Consider the following 23,381-nt stretch of genomic DNA (forward strand, 5'->3'; position numbering starts at 1 on the left):
AATTATCAAGCCGCCCAGTCGTCATCCAACCGTCCATTGATCCGAGGGAAGCTGACATCGCATCTAGTACACGTACTGGAAGAACGGTTAGCTATCGGGCCAAGAACAACAGAGTGCGCAGAATGAACTCACCTGGAAATAAGTGTTTTCCAAATCGGTTTCGTCCTTCATACCTCCCTCATACGCCAACCCGAGCCTCTGTCTCTCCTCGAATCCCTTCTCCTTGACGAGTTTTTCCCGTCCCATGTTTCTCCACCACAATAGTCCCCAGAGAGCCACCAGGCTCAGTATTTGCACCGCAATGCAAAAGAACATCATGCCAATACCCAGCGCATATCCTGGCGCCTGCGCGCTCTTGAAGAAGAACGGCCCGATGAAGTTACCCAAACAGTACCCGATAATGACCATTGCGTTGGTTGCGATCTTCTTGGTGTGTCCTGCGGTATTAGCTGTTGCAACAGACATGCATAGTGTCCAGGATGCTGTATAGGCAAATGAGATCCAGAGACAGACGAGGCGCCCGTATGGGTTTGACGTCTCCGAGTCAAGGAGATGCAGTCCGAGTGTGCCGGCGAGGAACGGCAAGATACAGACAAGCATTGTTGCAATACGGGCGTTGGGGTAGTGAGTCGCGAAGAAGCTGTCCTTTTTAGCACGAACATTGGTGGTGAGAGATGGGCAGCCTACCAGGCCAGAGGGCAGACAAAAAGCTGAACACCACCGGAAGGCATCTGGATCAGCGTCGTCTGCAGCGTCGAGAAACCCATGCCCTTGATAATCAACCCTTGGAACTGTCATATCATCAGCAAACGTCAAGACGGACGTCGAAGACATGGGTAACAAACCGACGTCAACCCCCCATTCGGCGAATTACTCGCAACAGCAAACAGGAACAGCAACCAAGTCTTCATATCCTTCATAGCCTCCCAAAACTGCCCCCACTTGAACAACTTGTTCTCAACGCCCGTTCCATTCCCCCTCACCCGCTCAACAACAAGGTTTCTCTCTGTCTCACTGAGAAAGGGCACCCCAAACGTCTTCCTAGTACTAACTGGACTCCCCGGCAAGAGCACCAGAAGCACAGCGCCCCAAGCAACAGTTATGGCACCCCAAATAATATAAAGCAACCTCCAACTCGCAATCGCGCTCTTGATATGGCCAATACCAAAACTCGCTATGCCGGCAATGACGTATCCCAACCCGGCAGAGCCGATCCAGATCCCCATCCGCAGTGGCTGCTCACGTCGGGAGTAGTACATGCTGAAGAGGAGCATTGTACCGGGGTTGATGGATGCTTCGAACGCACCGAGAAATGTTCTTGCTGCTGCTTGCGAACTGAAATTATGCGATGCACCATGGCACATAAGGATTGCGCCCCAAACGATTACCTGCATCAGCTTTGCATTAGCCATCACTGCAATGAATAACCAGTCCTCTGCCTTAAATAAAGCAGATATGGGCGTAAAGAGAAACGTACAGTCCCACTCATAAACACCCCCACAGGAACCTTCTGAAGGAGCACATTAGTAGGAAACTCCCAAACGAGATACCCCAGATAAAAGATCGCTCCGAGCCAACTATATTCCGTGCCCACTAGATTCAGATCCTCCTCTAGCCCAAAGACAGCTGCGTAGCTCAGTGTGGTCTTGTCGATTGACTGTAAAGCGTATGTTATGCATAGTAGCGGCATAAGGCGGAGATCGAGTTTCCAGATGAGAGAGCGGAGGGTTGCGTCGTCTGTTTCTGAGATGGTTCCTTCCATGGGGATGGCATTGTTTTTTTCTTGACCGTGTTGGGCTTCGATGGAGATCATTGATTTGACGGGGTCTTCTATGAAGGACATGGTGCTCTGATACGAGACTGAGGTGGTATCGAATAAAGGGGAGGAAGAAGACCAAAACCCTGACGCAAGGTGGTTGGCATGATCATATAAACAACCCTTTAAATTGTACTAGCGAATTGCCTGATAATGATATCTATCCCATAGGTAGGGTTGAGTTGGAGTACACCCGAATCCTTCCAGAGGGGCTTATCTCTGGGGTGGACGGGACTTATCTCCTCGGCGAGGAGAGCTGCGCGGGAAAGTCCCCTAGCCCTAGCCAGATAGCAGATAGCAGCCGTCTGCGGAGCGGAGTTGGAGTAGGAGACGGTACGATAAGATATCCGCTTTGCCCACCTTCTTATGCATGACGAGATAGTTGTTGTCCTTTTCAGAGCAATCGATACAAAGTTTCTGTCACCATGTCGACGACTACTCATCCCTACCAGTCGCTAGACATCGACGAACGAGTGAAACGCGTACTGCGCGAAACACCACTGATAGACGGACATAATGACCTCCCTCAACAACCCCGCGCGATCTTCAAGGGGAAGATTAATAATAATCCCAAGTTTGATCTGAACAAGGGATTCACGCGGGGAATGACGGATATCCCAAGATTAAGAGAAGGTGCGGTTGGCGGTCAATTCTGGTCTGTCTGTGTACCGTGCTTGCGTTCCGCTGAGAATTTCTCGACGCCGGAGTATAGCGATATGGCTCGGGATGCGATTGAACAGATTGATTTGACGCTGCGCCTGGTTGAATCCTATCCGGACGTGTTCCAACTCGTGGATGGACCGGGCGACGTGAAGAGGATTTATGGGGAGGGGAAGATTGCTTGTTCAATTGGAATTGAAGGGTGAGTCAGCTTCCCTTGTGTCCGAGGAGAAGATTAGAGCTGACCAAAGTAGACTGCACATGGCTGGTAACAGTATTGGCATCATCCGAGCATTCTATAGACTGGGCGTTAGATATGTAAGTGGCGTCAACTCCACTCGGGGATAGTATCCTTAATGCTGACGTGACAGTGCACATTGACACACGTCTGCAACAACGCCTTCGCCGATAGTTCCACATCCAAGATCGGCCCAGTCCACGGTGGTTTGTCTTGTCTGGGAAAGTCGGCAATCGTCGAGATGAACCGACTGGGAATGATCATTGACTGCTCGCATGTTTCTGAAGCTTGCGCGCGACAAGTCCTAGATCTCACGCGTGCTCCAGTCATGTTCTCGCACTCCAACATCAAGTCTGTTTTTGACTGCCCCCGCAATGTCCCTGACGATGTAATCGACCGCGTCAAGGAAAACAACGGTATTATCATGGTGACGTTCGTTCCCGAGCACGTCGCGACGCGGCGCAAAGATGCGACAATGAATATGGTTCTCGACCATCTTTTCTATATAGCTAATCGGATCGGGTGGGATCATGTTGGGTTAGGATCGGACTTTGACGGGATCGCATCGGTGATTCCGGGCTTGGAAGATGTCAAGTGTTACCCGCGACTGTTGCAAGCGATTCTGGACAGAGGAGCTACCGAGGAGCAATTAGCCAAGGTAGCAGGAGAGAACGTGCTGAGGGTTTGGGGTGATGTTGAGAAGGTGAGAGATCAGATGAAGGAAGAGGGAGTGTTGCCGGTTGAAGACGTCTGGGAGGATCGCACGTGGTGGCGATACGATGGCTACTATCAGATGCCTGACCCGGACCCTGAAGATAAGCTGGGTCTGGACTGGTATGGTGTTCCTCCGCCGGAGGAGGGTCTGTATATTAAAGAGTAAACCAGTTTCACGAATAATCTTATATAATGCGGTTTCAACGTGTGTCAAGAGAGCTACACTCACGTCCAAAAGAAACAGATTGAATCCCCGAGCGAGGATAGATAGGATGCTTGAGATGGCAGGCACGGAAGCCGGGAGATCAGTCGCTATTTCCCAGTCTGTCTCTGTATTTTCTGTCTGGCAGCAGGCACGTGGCGCAGAGGATGTCGGTATTTTCTTCCCTCAGTTGTGAAGTTCGTATACAGGAGGAAGGTGCGAGATGATAAATGCTCCTTCTATTTGAGGTATAAGATTATTTACGCAAGGTTCTCATTATTGGATCACATCAACTTCATCATTCGAAATATTAACATATTTATTTGCCTAGACAGCCTTCTTCGTCTTCAAAGCATAAGCAAATGCCTCGTCCAGAATCTCCAGGCCTTCCGTGATCTCCTCCGAAGTGACGGTAACAGGCGGCGCAAGACGGAACACTCCACCCATGCCAGGGAGAGCGACGATATTGCAGGACAATCCGCGGGCCATGGCCTGGTCAGAAACTATCTGACCGAGCTCAGAGCCTGGAGCGCGTGTCTCAGGGTCCGAGATAATTTCAATGCCCTGCAACAACCCCTTTCCGCGGACATCACCAATGCACCAGTACTTCTTCTGAAGCTTGAGGAGTCCCTCACGAAGCTGCTCACCCCGCTCTGTAGCTCTCGTGCAGACATCCTCGCGCTCAACAATTTCAAGGACCTTGTTACCAACAGCTGCGGTGAGGGGATCGTTAAGATGCGTCGTAAGCCAGAGAAAGCCAGCTTCATTGCAGCCCCGAGCAATTTCAGCGGTTGTGCTCACAGCTGCCAGCGGGAGACCGCATCCGAGTGTTTTTGAAAGGGCAAGAATGTCTGGGACGATGCCATCGTGCTCAAAAGCAAACATCTTACCCGTTCGGCCGACGCCAGTCTGTGCCTCGTCCATGATAATTAGAATACCGCGTTTCTTGCACTCTTCCGCCATGCGCGCAAAGTAGCCCTTGGGTGGGTCTAGGATACCACCGGTCGAGAGAATGGGTTCCATGATGAATGCGGCAATTGAGCCTACGCTCTGACGGTCGATCATAGACCAGGCAAAGTCCATCTCGGTCTCCCAATCATAGGACCCGTCGGGCTTGCGGAATACGGAGCGGTAGGCGTAAGGAGCTGGGAATGCGAGTTGACCAGGCATGCAAGGACCACCTCGGCGACGACCGGTTGAGTATGTAGCAGAGCCGGAGCCCTGTGTGAGACCGTGATAGCTGGCTGCAAAAGCAATGATTTCGAATTTTCCGGTGTACATTTTGGCCATTTTGATAGCGGCCTCGGTGGACTCGGAGCCGGTATTGAGGAAGAATGATTTCTCGAGGGGAGCAGGCAGGAAGCGTGCCAGACGTTCGGCGAGATCAACCACCGGCTGGGTGATCATGTTGCTGAGGAGGTGATCGAGCTCGGCCACATACTTTTGGACAACTTCGACGATTTCTGGGTGCGAGTGACCAAGAAGCGAGCTCATCTGACCCGATGTGAAATCGAGAATTGATTGACCATTCTGGTCATAGAGCCTCGTTCCCTTGGCTTTTGTGATGACAACTGGAGAGTAGGGTACCCCAGTGCTCATAAGATGCTTGTCTGCTTTCGCAAAGAAAGCTGCCGAATTGTCGATAGAGCCCATTGTGATTGAGTGATGGGAGGGTGGTGAACTGCTGATAGAGAGGGGAGTGGTGTTCTGGCGATAAGATCAGACTATAGATCTCTTAAATATCGAAGTGTGATGTGTTGTACTGTCCGCGGGCAACCCCGCGGCATGCTAGAGTTGCCTTCATACAGACTCTGGGATGGAGTATCAGTTGTGTTGTTCCGCCGTTGAGAATTGGAGATCTTATCTTGGTTCCGTGGAGTGACCGCATCCAGACCCTCCACCGACCCACCACTTGCCCGCGGCAAACTCATTATCTTTCAATCACCAGGATAATATGTGGACTCATGGACATTGACTCGAACAGGATACCTAGATAATCGGCATTATCAGATACTCTCAGCTCTTCGAGATACGTACACACTGTTGTCTCGTTTGTGCCTGATAAGATTTGCTGATAGCATAGGTACCAGTAGCTGCCAACTACCGGAGAGCTTTGCCACGGAATTCTCCGCGACTCCTCTCTATCAACAACACCATTCCCTCTATGAAGATCCTATCTTACTCCTGGTCAATGTAATGGAAGCTTCTTCGAGCTCCCCGCGCCAACTTTCCGGTGAAGGCCGGCCATACCGGTCCCACCTGCATCCAGCCTGCTTCTCATGCCGGAAGCGCAAGTCACGATGCAAGACAAAGTCGCCCGCAGAAGTATGCGTGATGTGCCAGGCCTATGGAACAGAATGTATCTTCCCAAGCCCTGACAACGCCAACCCGAGACAACAGCGAGGTTGGCCGCGGCTAGGGAGATCGGGGGCTACTGCAGCTGCGCGATCGAGACTTGCTTCTGGTGCCACTACTAGTATGCACAACAGATACCCACGGCCCCAGCCTGCTGCATGCCCAATTGCTAGTCGAAATGGGCCGCACAATGCCGATTCACATCCTCGTCATCCCATACCTGAGCTTTTCGGTCCAGCGCCGCAGTATGCTGGTGGTACCCATGCTACCCACACGGCTGAAGAGAATCAAAACACTCCCAAGGCAATCCCTCACCTTATGGGGATAGCCAATGAAGCAGAGAATGACAGTTCGCATATTGTGAGTCCGGCCGTCGCAGATGATAATGATATTCTGGAGAGCTACCTCTCTGCTATCCCCACTGCTCAGCGACGGCATATGATATCCACCAGCTCGTCAAATCGACACTTCGGCCCCGTGAGGTTCAACGCTGTGCCGAGGCGACCGCTGGGGGTGGTTGCCAACCAGTCATTTGCTGCGTCAAAATGTGAACTCATTGAGAAGTATATGGATCCGGACATTGACGAGTACCTCAATCTGTAAGTGGGTTCTATCAGTGCCTGAACGGAGAAGCAATGGCTGACAGGACGGCCTAGGTTCTTTCGCAAAGGGAATCCATGCTTTCCTCTCTTCGACGAAGACTCTTTCCGTGGATCATACTCAGCGCACAAAGAGAATATCTCGCCTGCGCTACTCTGTAATCTCTACGCCAACTCCCTCGTCTACTGGAAAAGCTCAGCTAGACTGTCGTCGGGACGAACTCCAGATATTCGCTATATCTGGAACCAGGCTAACGAGGCACTACATTCGGAGCTGTTCTTGTCGCCCGGAATCTCGTCGATCATGGCTATACTCATCAATGTCTGTGGCAGACCGAGCACTTCGATGTTTGGCAATGGAGGTATGGTTGGTATGGCGGTTGCAGTATCAAACGCGTTAGGACTGAACCGAGATCCATCGAGCTGGAATATCTCACCTCTGGAAAAGAGTCTCCGCATACGGATCTGGTGGTTGGTGCTCATACATGATCGCTGGTGCAGCCTCGCCTACGGAACACCCCTCCAAGTCCACCGCGCCCAATACGACGTCCCCCTCCCTACGATCGAAGACGTCTGTCCCAACTCAACCTCACCAAGCGAGCGAGCAGCCGCATCCGTTTTTGTAGCTCTCGCAACCCTGACTGACGTGCTGGCCCGCTACCTAGAGCACGTTTATCTTGTCTCTAATGACCCTTCCCAATCCAAAGACAAAGACTTGACAGAAATGGACCTCGAGCAGATTCTGCGCGACTGGGAAGAGTCACTCTCCTCAGACGTCAGGCATCTTGTCCTGAGAGGCATAAACCTCGACATCCCCGGCGCCGCAAATTTCCGCCTCGCCTATCTAGCCGTTAAGTTACTTCTTCGCCGCCTACAGCTAAACATGAGCAAGAATTCCCTCAATGTAACCGACGACGTCGCCTCTCCTTACTATATGCAGGCGCAACGCGCCGCCGAAGAAATCGCCTTTCTAGTCCAAGAACTCGACGAGACTCAATTCCTCGGCTTTTGGATCCCCGTGCAATCCTTCTCCTTAACATCCGCCACAATGTTCCTCCTCCGCAGCGGTCTAAGCATGCGCACCGAAACCCGCAATACACCACTCAAGATTGCCCGAGACATGATAACCGCACTGCAATCGCATAGACGGAACTTTGACTGGGATCTTGCAGACAATTGCCTGGCGAATTGTGGCGAGTTGCTTGACCGCATTGGTATGGTGGAGACTGGATCCGGGTCTGGAGACAATGCGAATGGCAACGGCATGGCTGGGCCTGAGTTTCCCGATATACCGCAGAATCTAGAGATCGAGCCCGCGCTGTTGGAGGAGCTGTTTGGCGTCGGGTTCGCAGAGGGGCTCGATATCTGGTGATTGCCCCCTAAGCTGATCGGGATTTGGATCAATCAGCGATCCCCGGCCACCGTGGCAGCATACCTCTCATCACCCACTAAAAACTATCAAGCGCAGTCGATTGAGATACCAATCGCGCCTTCCCGCGATGCGTCCAAGACTGAAACCTCAGAACGGCAGATGCCACCCACACCCACGGACTCGCGCCTTCCTAATCTGGAACAGGCAGGCACCTTCAGTTCCCATCGCACCTTCCCAAAACGCATCCTGGTTCTCAAATGGTAGGTGTGGTGGGTGGGCACGTCGGCGCGCGTGCCTTCCTTACTCCGTGGTTGATCGAGGGTGTCCTCTTTGGACGGATATGGCCGGGTATATATAGTCTGGCGTACACGACAACTTCAACTAGTGGCTCGGCGGAACGAATGAAGTAGTGAGAGATGGTAGATTGTAAATATAAACTAGGAGGACGGGAATAAGAAGAATTTTGTAAATCAACTGGTATCTCTAGATTTTTCCTTTACCTTCCATTGATAACGTCAAAATGTCATTAATCTTTCACACATAATCCCTGCATCACATCAAGTCTTTCTCGTCGTTCTCCATGTCCCATTTCCCAGCCGCTCTTCTCCCCCTCCTTCCTTCTCACTCTTAGCAATTTATCCGACGAGCTTACTTGTTGACTCAGCTCAGCCAGATAGACCCAATTCATACACCATGACTTTACCGCCCAAAGTTCCCCTGAGCACGGGTATTCTTAATCGTCTTCTTGATAATTTCCTCAACCTCATCCCAGTCCTTCGTATCAATGCGCTGGATTTCCGTGCTAAAGTACTTCTGGATCTGAGCGAGCATTTCCCACTCTTCACGGTTCGAGACGAAAGAAATGGAGACACCGACGCGGCCGAATCGACCTGTACGACCGATACGGTGGAGGTAGGTTTGGAAGTCGGCTTGGCGGGGGTCGCCGCGGTTCTTTTGGTGGATTTCGGGGATGTCCTGTGCAAGGATGTTAGTGAGGAGGTTCGTTCGGGCTTTGCTTTAGGAGATGGGTGACGGGGGACGTACGTAGTTGATGACCATTGAGACGGTGGAGACGTCGATACCACGGGCGAGGACGTTAGTTGTGATGAGGACTTTGGCTTGGCCGGCGCGGAACTTGTCGATGACTGCGTCACGGGCGGAACCTTCGATTCCTCCGGTTAAAGAAGCGACGGTGTGGCCTTCTTCGACCATGCGCTTCTCGATTTCGGCGGCGGAGGCTCGGGTCTGACGGTTGTTGATTAGTGGTGTGCTATAGACTGAGTCAGGGATAGCGTACCTTGACGAAGATGATTGAAGAACCAACGGTCAACAGACCGTACAGTTGTACGAGCGTTCTGTATTTATCCTCATCGCTTGCACAGTCAAGGTACAACTGTTTGATTCCTTCGACTGTCAATTCCTCGTGCTGCAACGTCAGTTCGTTGGCCGCAGGCGCGAACTTTGAAGCGTATTGGTGCACGTGCGCAGGGAACGTTGCGGAGAACAAAACGACCTGGACGTCCCTCGGCAGTAGACTGTACAGATTAGTTGTGAGCCAAGTAAGGAGCGGTAAGTACTCACCCTTTCACTCGGATACACTGGTCGCCCAGACCTTGCTGGTCAAGCATGTTATCTGCCTCATCCAAAACGACAACCTTGAGTTTCGCGGCGACCATGACGCGCCTCTTAATCATGTCCATGACAGTTCCAGGTGTACCAACAACAACCGCGGCCTCCATCTTTGTCGGACGCGCATTCGTATCGGCTGGGACAGCGGTACCGATGTTGAGTCCATCCAAGAATTGTCCCATGACCTGAATGACACCAACAATCTGGCGGGCCAATTCTCTTGACGGGGCCAGAATCAAAGCCTGTGGAGTCTTTTGCGCCTGTTCGGTGGACAAGTCCAGGCGACTGAGGGCATTCAAAACGAAAGCAGCGGTCTTTCCAGTACCGGACTGGGACTGACCGACCAGGTTCTTGGGGGGGTTACCCATCAGCAAGGGTAGAGCGCGCTCTTGAATCTTAGAAGGTTTGCGGAAGTTCATCGCGGAAAGTCCTTGAAGGATGCGAGGGTCACTACACAGGCAAGTATGTCAGAATTTCGCAGAATGAGGAAAGACCCGTAGCCCGGAGGAACTTACAGCCCAAGATCCTCAAAGTTCTTCACAGAGAAGAGGGGGTTGTTGGGGTCGGCTTGAAGGTCACTGAGCTTGACCTCAACGTTGTACTCAGGTTCTTGAAGGTCTGAGCCGCCCTGATTAGGCGCGGCGCCATCCGTCTGGCCATTTTCGGTGGTGGTAGGCTCTGTGTCTGTAGGTCGCAGTTAGATTAGCAGACTGGATGCGATGAGAGCAAAGTAGCGGGGTCAATGGCATCGAGCTGGGGTCGCGCGGCGCATACCTTCAGGCTTGGAGACGCGATCGGCAAGGGAGCCAGCGGTAGGAGCGTCAGAGGTCATGATTGTATATGTGAGAAAAAGGAAAAGTTGGCGGAGTTAAGGTAGATATAGGTAGGCGGGGATGAGGCTTTGGCGGGGTGAGTTGAAAGCCCAAACACAAGCGCTCAAGCTGGACAAAGGAGGGTCCACTGGGTTCAATGAGAATGTGTCTAGAAGCGGGAGGTAAACAGTCTCGAGACTGAGCTACTGCAAACAGAAGCTAAATTTGTGACAATGGGCAAAGGTGAAAGCAGTGAGGAGCAGAAAAACACAGCTGCAGTGACCTCAAAGGACCGACCCCAGAACGCGCCAAGACACCAGTCTGCTTTGGGCTGCTTGAAAACGGCAGGCGGTGGATAGGGCGGCGCGTACGAGAATGACGTAGGCTGTAATCAAATCCACCTTCAGGCAGCCAACGTGGCCTGACAAGATGGTTTGGTATTGTCACCACGTTAGCTCCGGCGCTGTGCCTGTCGCCTTTCAGCCTTCCCCGCTCTCCCGCATTGCCCGGCGAGACTTGGAAAGAAGCAATACTCTCCTCGCAGGTCCTGGCGCGTTGTCCTGTTTGTTGGTTGCAGGTCCGCGCTGATTTCGTTGCATAGCCTGTTCAATTGCCAGACATTACCCCGGACTACAACCACCACGGATTTCATCCGTCACCTAGGTACTTCTGCTGCTGCCTGCGATCCACTGTCGCATGTGCCGGAGTTTCTGGTACTGTCGCTCCAACGATGGCAGCTGAGGCCGCTCCCCAGTTTGGGGCAGAGTTGAAGGTGGGTGTTCCTGCTAAAGATGCCTGAGCCATCAGAACTAACGTCTCGCTGGAATAGGATGCCTTCAAACCAGTCAACAATTGGGTACGCTCCTCGAAGTCACTTCCCCGCATGCACGATATCTACGGCAGATACAAGAGACGTGATGCGATTATGTGTACCGGTACTAAAGGTTGCTTTATATCTAGGTCTCCAATGGCATATCATGGATGGAAGAAGTGCAGCAGTTCTACCGGGAACGGAGCGTGATCGAGAAGGAATACGCCGCCAAGCTTACGGGTCTGTGCAAGAAATACGTCGACCGGAAAGCCAAGAAGATTAGCCCATTGAGTGTTGGTGACAACCCTACCATGACCCCCGGGTCCCTCGAAAGCGCTTCCCTTACAACGTGGACGACACAATTATCAGCCGTTGAAGCGCACGCTGCTGAGCGGGACAAATTCGCAACGGACTTGGTGGCGCAGGTCGCCGAGCCGCTAAAACACTCCGCAGCCCAGTATGAGGAATTGAGAAAGTGTCATGTCGACTTCCACGGGAAACTCGAAAAGGAACGGGAAGCTAGCTTTGGTGAACTCAAGAAAGTAAAGGGCAAATATGACGGAGCCTGTCAGGAAGTTGAATCAAGGAGAAAGAAGATGGAAAGTGCCTTTGATCACGGCAAGACAAAAGCTCAGACCGTGTATCAACAGCAAATAATGGAGATGAACAACGTCAAGGTAAGGAAGATACAATGGACCGATGTTTAGTGTCTGACCTTGACAGAACACCTATCTTATCAGCATCAATGTGACAAACAAGATGAAGGAGAGATTCTTCCATGAATATGTGCCGGAGATACTAGATGTAAGTCTTGGTTGTTGAGAAAGGATACTTGATCTGACTGGCTACCAGGGCCTCCAAGATCTGAACGAAACTAGGGTGGCGAAGCTCAATTCGCTCTGGTCTGTTGCTGCGCAACTTGAGAAAGGATCTCTCATTAAGAGCTCAGAACATATGGCGAATCTTATCAATGAAATTCCCCGCAACCAGCCTCACCTCGACTCGCTCATGTTCCTGCGGCACAATGTTACACAACTCCAAGAGCCAGCTAACGTAGGCTTCGAGCCTAGTCCAGTATGGCATGATGACGAAGCACTCATTGTCGACGAGGCAGCCAAGGTGTTCCTTCGCAACCTTCTTAGCAAGAGCAAGACGCAAGTTCGCGAGTTGAGGGTTGAGGCTGACCAAAAACGCCGAGACGTGGAAAGTGCAAAGCGCGTACGCCAGAACGTCCAGGCAGGACGGGATAACCGGAGTGAGGTAGAGGTGGTACGCTCGATATTCTTCCTTCAAGAAGCTCTTCATGAGATCGAGCGAAAGAAGCTCACGGCGGAGGTCGAGACGTCGACGGTCATTTCTGTCGTTGGTGATCTTTCAGTTGGTGCTAAGAATCACAACTTTAAATCACAAACCTTTAAGATTCCCACAAATTGTGATCTTTGCGGAGAACGCATCTGGGGACTATCAGCCAAAGGCTTCGACTGCCGGGACTGCGGCTACACCTGCCACAGCAAGTGTGAAATGAAGGTACCGGCGGAGTGTCCAGGAGAACAGACTAAAGAGGAGAAGAAGAGGCTCAAGGTAGAGCGTCAAGAACAAGCGAGCGCAGCACCAGCTGTTGATCTTGGACCCACCGCTGCTTCATCTACAGCCCCTTCGCTTGCTCGGCGAGACACAATGAACTCCTTGAGCTCTGGTTACGCTGTCAGTGCCAACCGGTCATTATCGAATGTGGGTACTCAAGAATCCGTCTCAGAACATCCCGATAGCACTCCTGCCAGCCCGGCTGCTCCGGCTCCGGCTGCTCCCACCGCAACCAAACCAAACGCGAAACGAAACCGAGTCCTCGCTCCTCCGCCAGCTCAATATATCGCTCCTCCGCCGGCGGCAGAATTGCCTTTTGCCCCTGCGCCGCAGAAGAGTAGCGAACCGCGTGGGAAAATGCTTTATCCATACCAAGCTACTGGGGCAGACGAAGTTACTGTTCAAGAAGGCGAAAAGGTGTCCATTCTCGAACCAGATGGTAAGCAACTCAACCATAGGTCCGTATAGGAATCACTAACCTGATCAGATGGATCGGGCTGGATGCGCGTTCGCTCAGAATCCTCAGCCGAGGGTCTTGTTCCTGCGTCCTACCTCGAAGTATCGCCTGCCGCGGCACCAACCCGCGAAAGAGCGGGATCCACATACTCAAACTCTTCTACATCTTTGGCAGGGAGCGCGGCGGCAGCTGCAGGCAAGAAGGTCGGGCCAGCAGTTGCCCCTCGTCGCGGAGCGAAGAAGCTACAATACGTTGAAGCACTTTACGAGTATGAAGCTCGCAGCGACATGGAGTGGAGCATGGCAGAGGGAGACCGATTTGTGCTCGTCAACCGTGACAGCGGTGATGGATGGGCGGATGTTGAGCGGGGCGGAGTTACAAAGAGCGTCCCGGCGAACTACATTCAAGAGGCATAGATGGGCTGTTCGTTGTTTCTGTTTGCATACTTGCATGTTTTTGATCTGGGCTGCATCGTGGAGTTTGGAGACTAGCGCATTGTCATTTGCTGTTGCTATCTTGTTGTATTGTCTTGTCTTTCGCTGCACGGCTGGATGCATCTGGATAGTTGCATGGAGTAGAGCCAAGCCGCATTTGAACCTCTGCATCATACTCCAATTTCCAAGTAGTGCCTACCATGGCTCGTCTTTCCATGATGTAAATTGGAGGCATGGGAATTGAGGGATTTTGTGGCTGGTACGGTATTGCTGCTGCCTGAGGAGCCACAGGTGACACTAGCCACCTTTGACCTGCCAAGACTTCCCAATTCTCCACCAACAGTCCCTGTTCTCCATTCTTGTTCCTTCTTGCCTGACTCAGTTGAAGACTGCTCTTCAACACCCTTCAAGAATCAGCGATTGAACAGAACTGATTATGGATTGGTTCTCTCCTGATTACATCACTATGCTCATATCCCACCCGAATGCAACCAATCCTGCAATGGCACCCCGATGACCGCATCGCAGCTCTGGCAAAGACGACTGCAGATTGGCTCTCTCGATAAGCTTTAAACAACCTCAGACGCAGGCTGTGCTCAGCCACCTCCATTCATTTCGCATGCAGCCCACTTTCATATGATTGGTATTTTGCGCACTCGTACCAGCCTCATGGTGACCCGAGCGTTGTCTTTTTGCTGGTCTTCTTCAATCCAGTTGAACTCTATGGCCAGGCATCCGGGGACTGGTATGACGTGCAGTAAGCCCTTGCTGAAGATTCGCCATGAATATTACACAAAAACTGCGGGATCTCGAGACTCCATGCGATGGTTGAGGGAATTGTTGACCGCTGCAACTAGCACAGATGGGGAATCTCGACACTGTTGATGCCGATTTGTTCGGAAAATGCCGCACACATTCACCGTCTCAGCGCGACAAAGAGGAGGATCCCTGGAGCTCATCATCTTGTCCCGTGGCTGTGTTGGCCGGGGACAGCTCCAGCTCCAGAGCTCCCCTGCTAGTCCGTGCCAGGTGCTTTTACCCTGCTTCCAATAATGCCTTTCGACCTTCCCCGATTCCCCAGTCGACTAGCTGCTCCCCTCCGATCCACATTCCTGCCGTATAAATCGCATCTCATCCTCCTCGGCACCATGGCTCGTTTTCTCTTCCCTCATTACCGCGCCTTCGAGGGATGCTCATAGACGGTGAAAAGTGGGCTTGTGAAGCTTGCGTGCGCGGCCATCGCGTTTCTACCTGTAAACATCATGGTATCTTTCCCGCTTTCCCATTCGCCCTGGCCTCGTTTTCTCACTGCCCTTCCTAGATCGACCATTAACTCGCATCAACCGCAAGGGTCGTCCTTATTCGACCTGCTCAATATGCAACTGCACTCCCTGCAGTTCGCCAGAAGAGCATACCAAACTAAAACGTGAGGCCGAGCTGAGAGCCCAGGCGCAAAATGTTAGAGCATCACCACTTCACACATCACACCGCAAGAGAAGGAAGAGAAAACACAACACCACTAAGCAAAACCATCAAGTTGTGCATTCGAAATGTTCATACTAATTGCCATTTCTTCCCTCGCCTGCCAAACAGGGAGCATCAGGTGGTAGATACACTCGTTCAAGCCCTCCAGCGCTCCTTCCTCTCGCGCCGCGTCCGGCAACTTCTGCCTCTCCTCCATCGTCCACTACCGTGAGCCAGGCCTCGTCGCGTCCGGGAGACCGTCGTGGTTCTCGATCCTCCAGTACTGCTGTCCCTGCCTCTACCCCACGTGCTCGGGGCTCAGCAACTACCGGAGGCCGAGGCGCACCACAGGGAGCGCCGCACCACCGTACAATTCCCGGGTCTCACGGCCGGCAATTTTCATCAAGATCAGCAACTCAGACATCTATGCGATCTCCTCAGCATCCTCACTATATTGCCCCGTCTAGTCAGTCTTCATACCATGGCCTCTCGCCTCTCGACATGCCTCTTGACTCGTTTCCACACCCGCTGTGCTCCATTTCCGATTTTCCGGTCACGGTGTCGATGGTGAGCCCTTTCGACAGCTTATACACGGATCCCACCTTGCTGGATGGTGGTGGGGCCGCTGCTTTCCCCTCCCTGGAGGACTTTGATCTCGACGCGTATCAATATCAGGATGATGTGGGTGAAGCAGACTGGAGATGGTTCTCTGATGATCATGGGTTCCAATAACACTGGTTGAGTGACTTTTGTCACTCACCATTACTGTCTCTGCAGTGAAACCTGCCTATTCCGTGCTTATCTAACGGTAGCCAAAGTTGGCGACCATGATGACATGACCGAGTTGATGAAGTCTCGACTCCGTGAGCATCGGTTGGGGAACACAGCACCTTACCTCCGTATTCGCCCATCCCACCGTTCTTTAGAATGTTGCCAAGAACATGTCAAGTAGAAGCTAGAAGTATAAGATCTAGTTGGACTCTTTATATGCAATACCTCCTTGAGACTCATCGACACATATAAGCTACCGGTACAATGACTATAACATACACGGTGCACACATCTCCACTTCCACCCCCTTCCTAAGACTTATACAGCGTATACCCTTGATCGGTCCACATCTCAAAAATAAAAGAATCGAACTAAGATTTCTACATATATCAATCCATCTCCTCCTAACCCCCCATGCTCGGCTAACTTACTGGCTAGCTTGTCATCCATCCATCGACTCACAATAGTTACCGATCAAAGCTACAATTCAGAGCAGGTTTTCGGCATGGTATCGGTGGTATGTTAGGTGTATAGAGCCTGGCGATAGATAGCGCTTCGCTGTAGGTACCTACCTAAAGTACGGTTTAGTTTAGGGTCCCGAATGTACCCTACGTCAGTTCGATTGCAAGGTACCAAAGCGGAGTAGACACAATATTGCGAATGAGGAATTAACGCATCGGCTACATCAGTACCAGTAAGTATCAGGCAGGGGTTGTGTGTCAGATCTAGCTACCTAGACTAGTCTAGCCACCATCGCGCTGCAGGAATTTTGTTTAGGCAAGGCATTGAACAGTATTAGGGCTCCAGACCCACATGGCTTTTTTATTCTTGGACCTGAGGGCATTTAAGTAGTTAGGGCTGAGCAGACCGGGCGGAGCGGGCGTGCTGGTTTGTCTTGTAATCAGCAGGAAAGTTGGATTTTTACGCTGGTGATGAATCTTGATGTGTTTTAGGTGGGAGATCGAGATGGTTTGGAGTGGTTAGGGCTGCAGAGGTAATGGACACCCGACTGCGAGCGGGATCTCTGTGTGGTAGGTGGTCTGAGGGGATTTATATATAGGAATAGTCCTGGAGCGCTGCGTAGGACAACAGCAATTGAAGGATGACCCGGACAAAAATAAGTGCTATTCTTGTGGCCCACAATATGCAATTCTATCATCGCTAGCAATCAACAGAACCCTAACATAACACCAAACTCCAAGCGGTGGTACCCATGTTCATGTGTCCAAAGTAAACCAATCCAAGTCCAATCCAAGTCCAAGTCAGAAGCCCAGTACCAAGGGCTACTATAATATAAAAAGAAAATATATAAGAAGTCCTAAGCCATCCCAAGCATACTCATCTGCCTCTTCATAGGACTATTCGTCCCCGTATCGCCATCCTCACTATGCCCAAGCCCACTATCAGTGCCATTATACCCGGCATCGGTATCGATATCCCATTCTTCTTCTTCGTTCTCCTCATCAGCCGCATCCATCGAGCCATCGGCGCTATGCCAGCTCTTCTGAACAGCGCCGCGGGTGTTCCAGCGCAGTGCGCGCTGGATGCTCTGGAACCATTCGCCGCTGTTGGCGACGACGGTGGGGAACGGATACTGGCTTGCTTCGACGGTGACGTAGTCGCCTTGGCGGAGCTCAACACGGCCTTTGCCGTCGAAGGAGCAGTATGCTGTTGAGCGGGAGCCGGCGGGGACGGCGATGCGGAGGGATAGTGAGTCGGCGAGGACCATGGGGCGGAATGATAGGGTGTGAGGGCAAATGGGGGTGAGGAGGATGCCGGGGATGGATGGGTGGATGAGAGAGCCGCCAGCGGATAGGGAGTAAGCGGTGGAGCCTAGGGTTGTTAGTTATGAACAACGATAAAGACTGAGATACCTACCAGTTGGTGTTGAGAAGATACAGCCGTCCGCTTGCACAACGGTGAGAAGGTCATTGTCCGCATACAGCTCAAGATTCGAAACATAAGGCGAGGGGCCGCGGTCAATAACCAGCTCGTTGAGGACCTCAAATTGCTCGCCTTCCTCCACTGCGCCAACTTCCGCGCCCTTACTCCGATCCTTCCGGAAGACTGTGCAGGTGAAGCGCATCCGAAGGTTTACTCGCATGCCGACGTCCTCCATCACTGCGTTTAAATGTGACTTGTAGTTGTCAAATTCAAAGTTCGTGAGGAAGCCGAGACTCCCGAGCGAGAAACATAGAACAGGCGGCACAACCCGCTGGAACAGCCATGATGTGAACAAGACGGTTCCGTCTCCGCCTAGCGTGAGTACAAGATCGAACTTCTCTGGTGACGTCCAGCATAGATCCGGAGTCCAATATCGGACCATATGTTCGTAGGCGGGATCCTTCTGGAGCAGTCCTTGAGCATCAAACCGCTTCGAATGCCGCAATTTGGCATCCACATAGACGTTGACCCCGCGTTCGCTTCCGTAGCGTGGAGTTGATAGTAGCCACTCGGTCAGTTCTCTCGTCAAATGAACCAGACTGTTATCCCGCGCCTTTGTAACAATCATGACATTTCTGACGGCGCGCTTGATAGGTTGGCGCTGTAGTTGCTTTGACACTTCCCGGACCCCCGTCGCCGTCTGTAGGAGGCGAGAATGCGACATCCATTCGTCATCCTTTATCTCTTCCAGCACCTTCTCAAGATTCACCGCATCATCAAACCGCTTATGGAAGAAACATGGCGACTGCATGACAAGCCGCGTAGACGGATTCCGCTCATCGTAGGGTGCAAGCTGTAAATTTGATAGAGCAGCAGAGAGCTTCTGTGATGCTGATGTGCGTGGGCGGCGGTCTGTGTCGTCGGGAGGGCTGCTGGGAGAAGTGGGACTTTGGAGCCCAAGCGACGCCGCCAGCGGCATGTTGGAACTCTGGTTGCCGGAGGACGGTCGGGAAGCGAGTGCTTTCATAATGGTCTGTCGGGGTATCAAGTCGCAGGATATAGCGTTCCGGTTATGCCGGTTTAGCGAGGGCGCTGCGCGGAAGGGCAGGAAAGAAGACTGCTGCGATGCGGAGGGTGTGGCCAAGCCCGAGGCCGCTTGGTCTTCTCGCGGTTGCACAGGGTTTGGTGAGGCTGCAGCTGTATGTGTAGCAGATTTGGTAGATTTGTGACGACTAGCCCCCCGGCCGACTTCGTTCGGATGTTGAGAGGGGTCTATATGGTCAGCATAGTCGCGCAAGAGCGAAGCTCCGACAGTCGTCGACTTCGAAGTCGGAGGAGATGGGTCTGATAATGGTGGGGCTGCGGAGTCGGATGATGGTGTGCAGGGCTGCTCGGAGACGCTGTGGGAATTTATAGAATCATGGCGGAAGCCGGTGGAAGCCATGGAAGGAGTAATCTGAGATCTATAAGTCCGAAGGAGTTGACGTGTTCGCGGGTGTCAGACAGAGGCTGGCTGGCTTAGTAGCTGGAGCGCGCAACTGTGATCCGGACTCCCACAGGAAGGAAGATGGGAGAATTGGCGGTGCGCCAGCCGAGTTCGGACGTATCGGGGATTGGACGGAGACTAATGATGAGACGAGGGATAAGCTGACCAGAGCTTAGTGAGGGATGAGTGATGCTGAAGGTGGTGTGGGCGAAGAGTGGGAGATTTAAAGAGGTGAGAGTGCTTCCCCCACTTGGCTGCTCTGGGAAAAATGGCCGAACTTCGTGATTGCCTCCGCTCTCTCCAGAACTATCCGCGGCCCAACGTAGTTACAGTGTCTAGCTACGTACAGTTCTTAACATAACATGCAGAACTACGGTGAAGGATTCCGTCGTGAAAGTGGTATCTATTCTGCTAAATATAACTAACTAGTGCTAGTGCCGATTTGTCACCAGGCTCGAGGAACTAGCAGTACATGCACCTGGTCAAAACAGGTTCACAATCCAAGTACTGAATTCATCACAGTACTTGATTGATAGCACTGGATGGCTCCCAATACCCCCCGCCCTGTTTGAGTTTGCTTAGAAGCATCCCACGTCAGCAACCAACAACTCGGTATCACCCCGCATTCAATAGATAGAGCCCGTCATCTTGGGCCTTCCAGGTCAATACCCACCAATCCGCTTCTCGAAAGCTAGCTTGCAAAGCTAGCTTGCTTGCCGATAGGCTGAGTAAATCCAAATCAGAACAGCGGGAAGCGCATAGGCTGTGGCCGTTCCTCAGCATGTGAACCCCGCCATGAGATACGAGGTTGTTGATGGATTGGCGAGAACCCTATTGGAGTAGGCCGACTGCTGCATCGTGAGAGCAGTGTCGTCTGAGATTCATCCTGTGATTGACAAAAGATGATACATAACTCAAGCAGCCTCAATCTTCCAAGCATAGTCGGAATGGATATGATCCTGGACAGTGTCGCGTATGAATCCTTCGAGTGGTTGACCCTCCGCATTTTCGGTCATCGCAACGTCGCCGTCAGAGCTGAGAGCTGAGCTTCCATGGCATATGGCCAGAGCTTGTTCGTAAACCTTTTCCCAAGTATCAAACTCAAACGCGCCCTCGCTTTCATTAAGCAGCAGATGACCCTTGGATGTGAATGCCAGGACGTGAAGCGAGGTGGAAGCGGCTGCCTCTTTTGCGGACGGTTCGCGAATAATCTCCCCGGACGAGTTCACGCCCATAAAGGTGGCGGACAAAGTAGCGGACAGAGGAACGGATGCCGACAAAAGCGCAAGGGTGGCTGTGTGTAGGAGGGCAGGGAGCAGCGAAAGGTACTATCATCATTAATCGGTTAGCAGTATTCTCTCGTTGCAAGTAGCGGTAGTCTTACAGATCCCCCTCTTCCGACGGTTTCACCACCAAGTACAGCCAAGGTGATGACAACTCCGCGTCTTGCGTACCCCTTCTCCCGTCCCAGGATCAAGCGGCCTAGAGCTCCTCTGATAACACCCTCCACAAAGCGCTCACCAACGCCGCCAGGTGCGGTGCCCGGTTTGACAAAGACTTCGACGGTTGCTTCTTCCGGCTTTAGAGCATCCCGACGTCCAGGGAGCTCAACAGGAGCATTGACTGATCCGAGAATGTTTGAACCAGTTGCAGGACACTTGTATGAGGCCGAACCATCGGCACGTTCGAGCGGGTGAAGAGTTGCGATTGGGCCTCCCATTGTGTGAAAACCACCTGGCAAACAAGATCGATGGTAGCCGATTGTACGGTAGCTGTCTTGGACGCACGAAAAAGCGGAACCTCTGGGATGAAATGAAGCTATCGCGATGTCTCTTTGTTTGAAGCAGCAGCTCGGTGGAATTTTTGACAGAATCCGGCGGAGAGTGCGAGCCAGCTGTTGATTGGTCACGTTATTACTGCCTGAGAATGTGAGTTTCTAGCCTGAGGCCACACTTATCCCCAGCCAAGACGACTGCTCAAAACCAAGGAATCAGCATCAGATGACTTGGGTGGGTTGCTGCCTGCTGCCCTGAGAATAGAATAGACTTGGCAACAAGCCCGTCTACTCGGTTCTGCGTTGAGAAAAGTGCCGAAAGTGCAGTCCTGAGCTCTACCCTACTGAAAGCATGGCAAGAGCACACGCTCACATTCCCGGACGAGCTCTACTAATCTAACCATGGTCCAGTCTACTGCTCTCCTGATTTACTTTGTACCAGTTATTGTTCCCTGGTCCGCGCCGTTGTTTGACAGTTGAAGCGTGCGGGGTCTCTAGACTGACCATGATGTACATGAAGTTTAAGGTTTTCGTGTCCTGTCAATCAGACGGCGAAGCGTAATACATACGATATCCAGACGTAGATAGACTCATCGAGGTAGCGGGCAGGCTGAGATTCACCATGGTGCAGGACGGATACCAGAAAAAGCGCGGCGTATTTGATTCTTGGAAGTGCGATCCTCGTCATTCGAATGATGCTATTCGCTGGATAAAACGTATCGGCGAGTTTGACCGATCTCCAAGACTGCCGAGATCGGGAAAGGCGAAGTAGAGGAAACGCTGAGAGGAAATCGTCTTGGCCATCCGACGCCGAGTCTGAGATGAGCCACTGGCCGCCGTAGCGATGAGACCAGGGATATCTCGCAGCCGAGAAAGCTCAGCTCGCCGAGAGAACGTGCAAGTGAAGCTTGTGATGTTTTGCCATGGTTCAGTGCAGGGTCAGGGTATGTTGATGGAATTTAGAGAGTGAACGTTTTGTGAACCTTGGAAGAATGAAGAGAGCGAGTGGCGGCTTCAAATAAGCGCATACAGACCGGCACGTGCCCTCACCTACCAGGGTCGCCTTGTTCTCGTCGTCTCCAACCTCAACGCCCGGCTCCAGCCCTTTCTGTCCCCAAGCTTCCTGACTGGTCGCCCTCTTCTTCATTCACTCCCCGGCAACATGGCCACGACTGATCTCCTGAGGCGCTGTCTCCGCTAAACAGTTCCCCAGATGCCCCGCCGTCCAATCCACTTTTACCTGCTTCGCTTCCAAGCCATTAGTGGCTTGACCGGTATGGTTGGATTGTGAAGTGCTTATGGTAGTGATGCAATAGGCCAAGATCCCGACAATGTTCCAGAATCTGCGATGATCTCAAGAGCCTATCGTGCATGGCGCAGCAATGATACCCCTCATGCCGTGATCCTTGGTGGTGTCCATCCCCGCTGCCGAGATTCCCTGCCTGGCTATAAGTTGGGAAGTACGTCCTGCTATTCTTGAGTCTTCCCAGTCTTGACTAGCTCGGTTGCTAATCTTCTTCTCTCTTTGTTGCTCAGACTGGTGGTACTCGGATCTTTTGCATTTCTCAAAGACCTCTGAAAGCACTCGGGACGTTCTCGTCACACAAGCTCTTGCTCTTTACTTCAGCTTCAATTGAATGGGCATAGATAACACCCCGCTTGATGTCGAGGAATCGACGGAGCCTCCTATATGTGCTTACTTACAGGAGCACAACCATAATCACCCCGGAGATGTAAAAGATTCGCACCATCTCGAGAAAGCTGCTTCGCAAGGCCAAGCACCGCCGGAGATACACCAGGCCCCAGCTCGCCACTCTGAACAGGATCTCTCAACACCAACAGACCATGCTCACACCATCGACCCTTCCAGCCTCTCGGCCCTTCTCAGTGTCGATCTCCAGTAAGCCTCTTTCCATATCTTGTACTAGTATACTGCTGACTATCCAAGACATGGTCTCTCGGACGCAGAGGCCTCTGCTCGCCTCGAGCGGGATGGCCCTAACAGCGTCGGCTCGATGGAAGGACTATCCATGTGGAAGATCCTCCTGAGGCAAGTCTCCAACAGTTTAACTTTAGTATGGCCTCGACTTCTATATCAATACTGCCTGCCATCTGCAGTGCAGACATCATCGTTAACTGTCGAACTTAGATCCTTGTCATCGTCATGGGAGTGTCCTTTGGCATCAACGACTATATCGAAGGAGGCGTGATCACCGCCGTCATTCTCCTCAATATCGTCGTTGGGTAAGGAACTCTGACCCGACTGAAAACTTTATCTGAACGTCTATAGATTCGTCCAAGACTATCGTGCAGAAAAGG

At 52.1% G+C, this 23,381-nt stretch overlaps 11 protein-coding genes across 11 annotated transcripts; 6 read left to right on the top strand and 5 right to left on the bottom strand.

Annotated features, from left to right (window-relative positions):
- Window positions 1–87: 87 nt before the first annotated feature.
- Window positions 88–1,762, bottom strand: BDV14DRAFT_189911 (major facilitator superfamily domain-containing protein; the record flags this gene model as incomplete). Its single annotated transcript, XM_073771264.1, has 4 exons — window positions 88–640; window positions 688–791; window positions 846–1,388; window positions 1,478–1,762. 4 exons carry the CDS (start codon window positions 1,760–1,762, stop codon window positions 88–90), a joined length of 1,485 nt encoding a protein of 494 aa, XP_073627807.1.
- Window positions 1,763–2,241: 479 nt separating this feature from the next.
- On the top strand, window positions 2,242–3,594 carry BDV14DRAFT_208956 (dipeptidase; the record flags this gene model as incomplete). Its single annotated transcript, XM_073775526.1, has 3 exons — window positions 2,242–2,678; window positions 2,731–2,794; window positions 2,848–3,594. 3 exons carry the CDS (start codon window positions 2,242–2,244, stop codon window positions 3,592–3,594), a joined length of 1,248 nt encoding a protein of 415 aa, XP_073627808.1.
- A 308-nt stretch (window positions 3,595–3,902) lies between these two features.
- Window positions 3,903–5,451, bottom strand: BDV14DRAFT_173796 (aspartate aminotransferase family protein). The gene has a single exon (XM_073768798.1). It carries the CDS (start codon window positions 5,281–5,283, stop codon window positions 3,958–3,960), a length of 1,326 nt encoding a protein of 441 aa, XP_073627809.1. The 5' UTR covers window positions 5,284–5,451; the 3' UTR covers window positions 3,903–3,957.
- A 375-nt stretch (window positions 5,452–5,826) lies between these two features.
- On the top strand, window positions 5,827–7,956 carry BDV14DRAFT_189914 (Zn(II)2Cys6 transcription factor; the record flags this gene model as incomplete). Its single annotated transcript, XM_073771265.1, has 2 exons — window positions 5,827–6,584; window positions 6,642–7,956. The coding sequence occupies 2 exons, from the start codon at window positions 5,827–5,829 to the stop codon at window positions 7,954–7,956; spliced, it is 2,073 nt and encodes a 690-aa protein (XP_073627810.1).
- Window positions 7,957–8,418: 462 nt separating this feature from the next.
- On the bottom strand, window positions 8,419–10,676 carry dbp5 (ATP-dependent RNA helicase DBP5). Its single transcript, XM_073777183.1, has 6 exons — window positions 10,360–10,676; window positions 10,101–10,269; window positions 9,538–10,035; window positions 9,254–9,491; window positions 9,001–9,201; window positions 8,419–8,931 (listed from the first exon to the last, which is right to left on the bottom strand). The coding sequence occupies exons 1-6, from the start codon at window positions 10,415–10,417 to the stop codon at window positions 8,656–8,658; spliced, it is 1,440 nt and encodes a 479-aa protein (XP_073627811.1). The 5' UTR covers window positions 10,418–10,676; the 3' UTR covers window positions 8,419–8,655.
- Window positions 10,677–10,877: 201 nt separating this feature from the next.
- BDV14DRAFT_63216 (putative actin polymerization protein Bzz1) lies at window positions 10,878–13,706 on the top strand. The gene is made up of 6 exons (XM_073777185.1): window positions 10,878–11,169; window positions 11,227–11,253; window positions 11,358–11,885; window positions 11,932–12,012; window positions 12,061–13,231; window positions 13,280–13,706. The coding sequence occupies exons 1-6, from the start codon at window positions 11,128–11,130 to the stop codon at window positions 13,663–13,665; spliced, it is 2,235 nt and encodes a 744-aa protein (XP_073627812.1). The 5' UTR covers window positions 10,878–11,127; the 3' UTR covers window positions 13,666–13,706.
- A 1,014-nt stretch (window positions 13,707–14,720) lies between these two features.
- BDV14DRAFT_63211 (putative Cu-dependent DNA-binding protein) lies at window positions 14,721–15,410 on the top strand. The gene is made up of 2 exons (XM_073777184.1): window positions 14,721–14,948; window positions 15,005–15,410. The coding sequence occupies exons 1-2, from the start codon at window positions 14,873–14,875 to the stop codon at window positions 15,244–15,246; spliced, it is 318 nt and encodes a 105-aa protein (XP_073627813.1). The 5' UTR covers window positions 14,721–14,872; the 3' UTR covers window positions 15,247–15,410.
- Window positions 15,411–15,476: 66 nt separating this feature from the next.
- BDV14DRAFT_63233 (uncharacterized protein) lies at window positions 15,477–16,074 on the top strand. Its single transcript, XM_073777186.1, has one exon. It carries the CDS (start codon window positions 15,574–15,576, stop codon window positions 15,877–15,879), a length of 306 nt encoding a protein of 101 aa, XP_073627814.1. The 5' UTR covers window positions 15,477–15,573; the 3' UTR covers window positions 15,880–16,074.
- Window positions 16,075–16,794: 720 nt separating this feature from the next.
- On the bottom strand, window positions 16,795–19,663 carry BDV14DRAFT_63279 (putative NAD+ kinase Utr1). The gene is made up of 2 exons (XM_073777188.1): window positions 17,797–19,663; window positions 16,795–17,751 (listed from the first exon to the last, which is right to left on the bottom strand). The coding sequence occupies exons 1-2, from the start codon at window positions 19,244–19,246 to the stop codon at window positions 17,237–17,239; spliced, it is 1,965 nt and encodes a 654-aa protein (XP_073627815.1). The 5' UTR covers window positions 19,247–19,663; the 3' UTR covers window positions 16,795–17,236.
- Window positions 19,664–19,673: 10 nt separating this feature from the next.
- BDV14DRAFT_173806 (putative exosome complex subunit Rrp46) lies at window positions 19,674–21,130 on the bottom strand. The gene is made up of 2 exons (XM_073768799.1): window positions 20,673–21,130; window positions 19,674–20,616 (listed from the first exon to the last, which is right to left on the bottom strand). The coding sequence occupies exons 1-2, from the start codon at window positions 21,006–21,008 to the stop codon at window positions 20,203–20,205; spliced, it is 750 nt and encodes a 249-aa protein (XP_073627816.1). The 5' UTR covers window positions 21,009–21,130; the 3' UTR covers window positions 19,674–20,202.
- A 1,380-nt stretch (window positions 21,131–22,510) lies between these two features.
- On the top strand, window positions 22,511–23,374 carry BDV14DRAFT_173813 (uncharacterized protein). The gene is made up of 4 exons (XM_073768800.1): window positions 22,511–22,962; window positions 23,011–23,112; window positions 23,212–23,306; window positions 23,353–23,374. Exons 1-3 carry the CDS (start codon window positions 22,700–22,702, stop codon window positions 23,270–23,272), a joined length of 426 nt encoding a protein of 141 aa, XP_073627817.1. The 5' UTR covers window positions 22,511–22,699; the 3' UTR covers window positions 23,273–23,306; window positions 23,353–23,374.
- The last annotated feature ends 7 nt before the right edge of the window (window positions 23,375–23,381 follow it).

Source organism: Aspergillus stella-maris, assembly GCF_047715825.1.
Source record: "Aspergillus stella-maris strain CBS 113639 unplaced genomic scaffold BDV14scaffold_29, whole genome shotgun sequence".
NCBI lineage: Eukaryota > Fungi > Ascomycota > Eurotiomycetes > Eurotiales > Aspergillaceae > Aspergillus > Aspergillus stella-maris.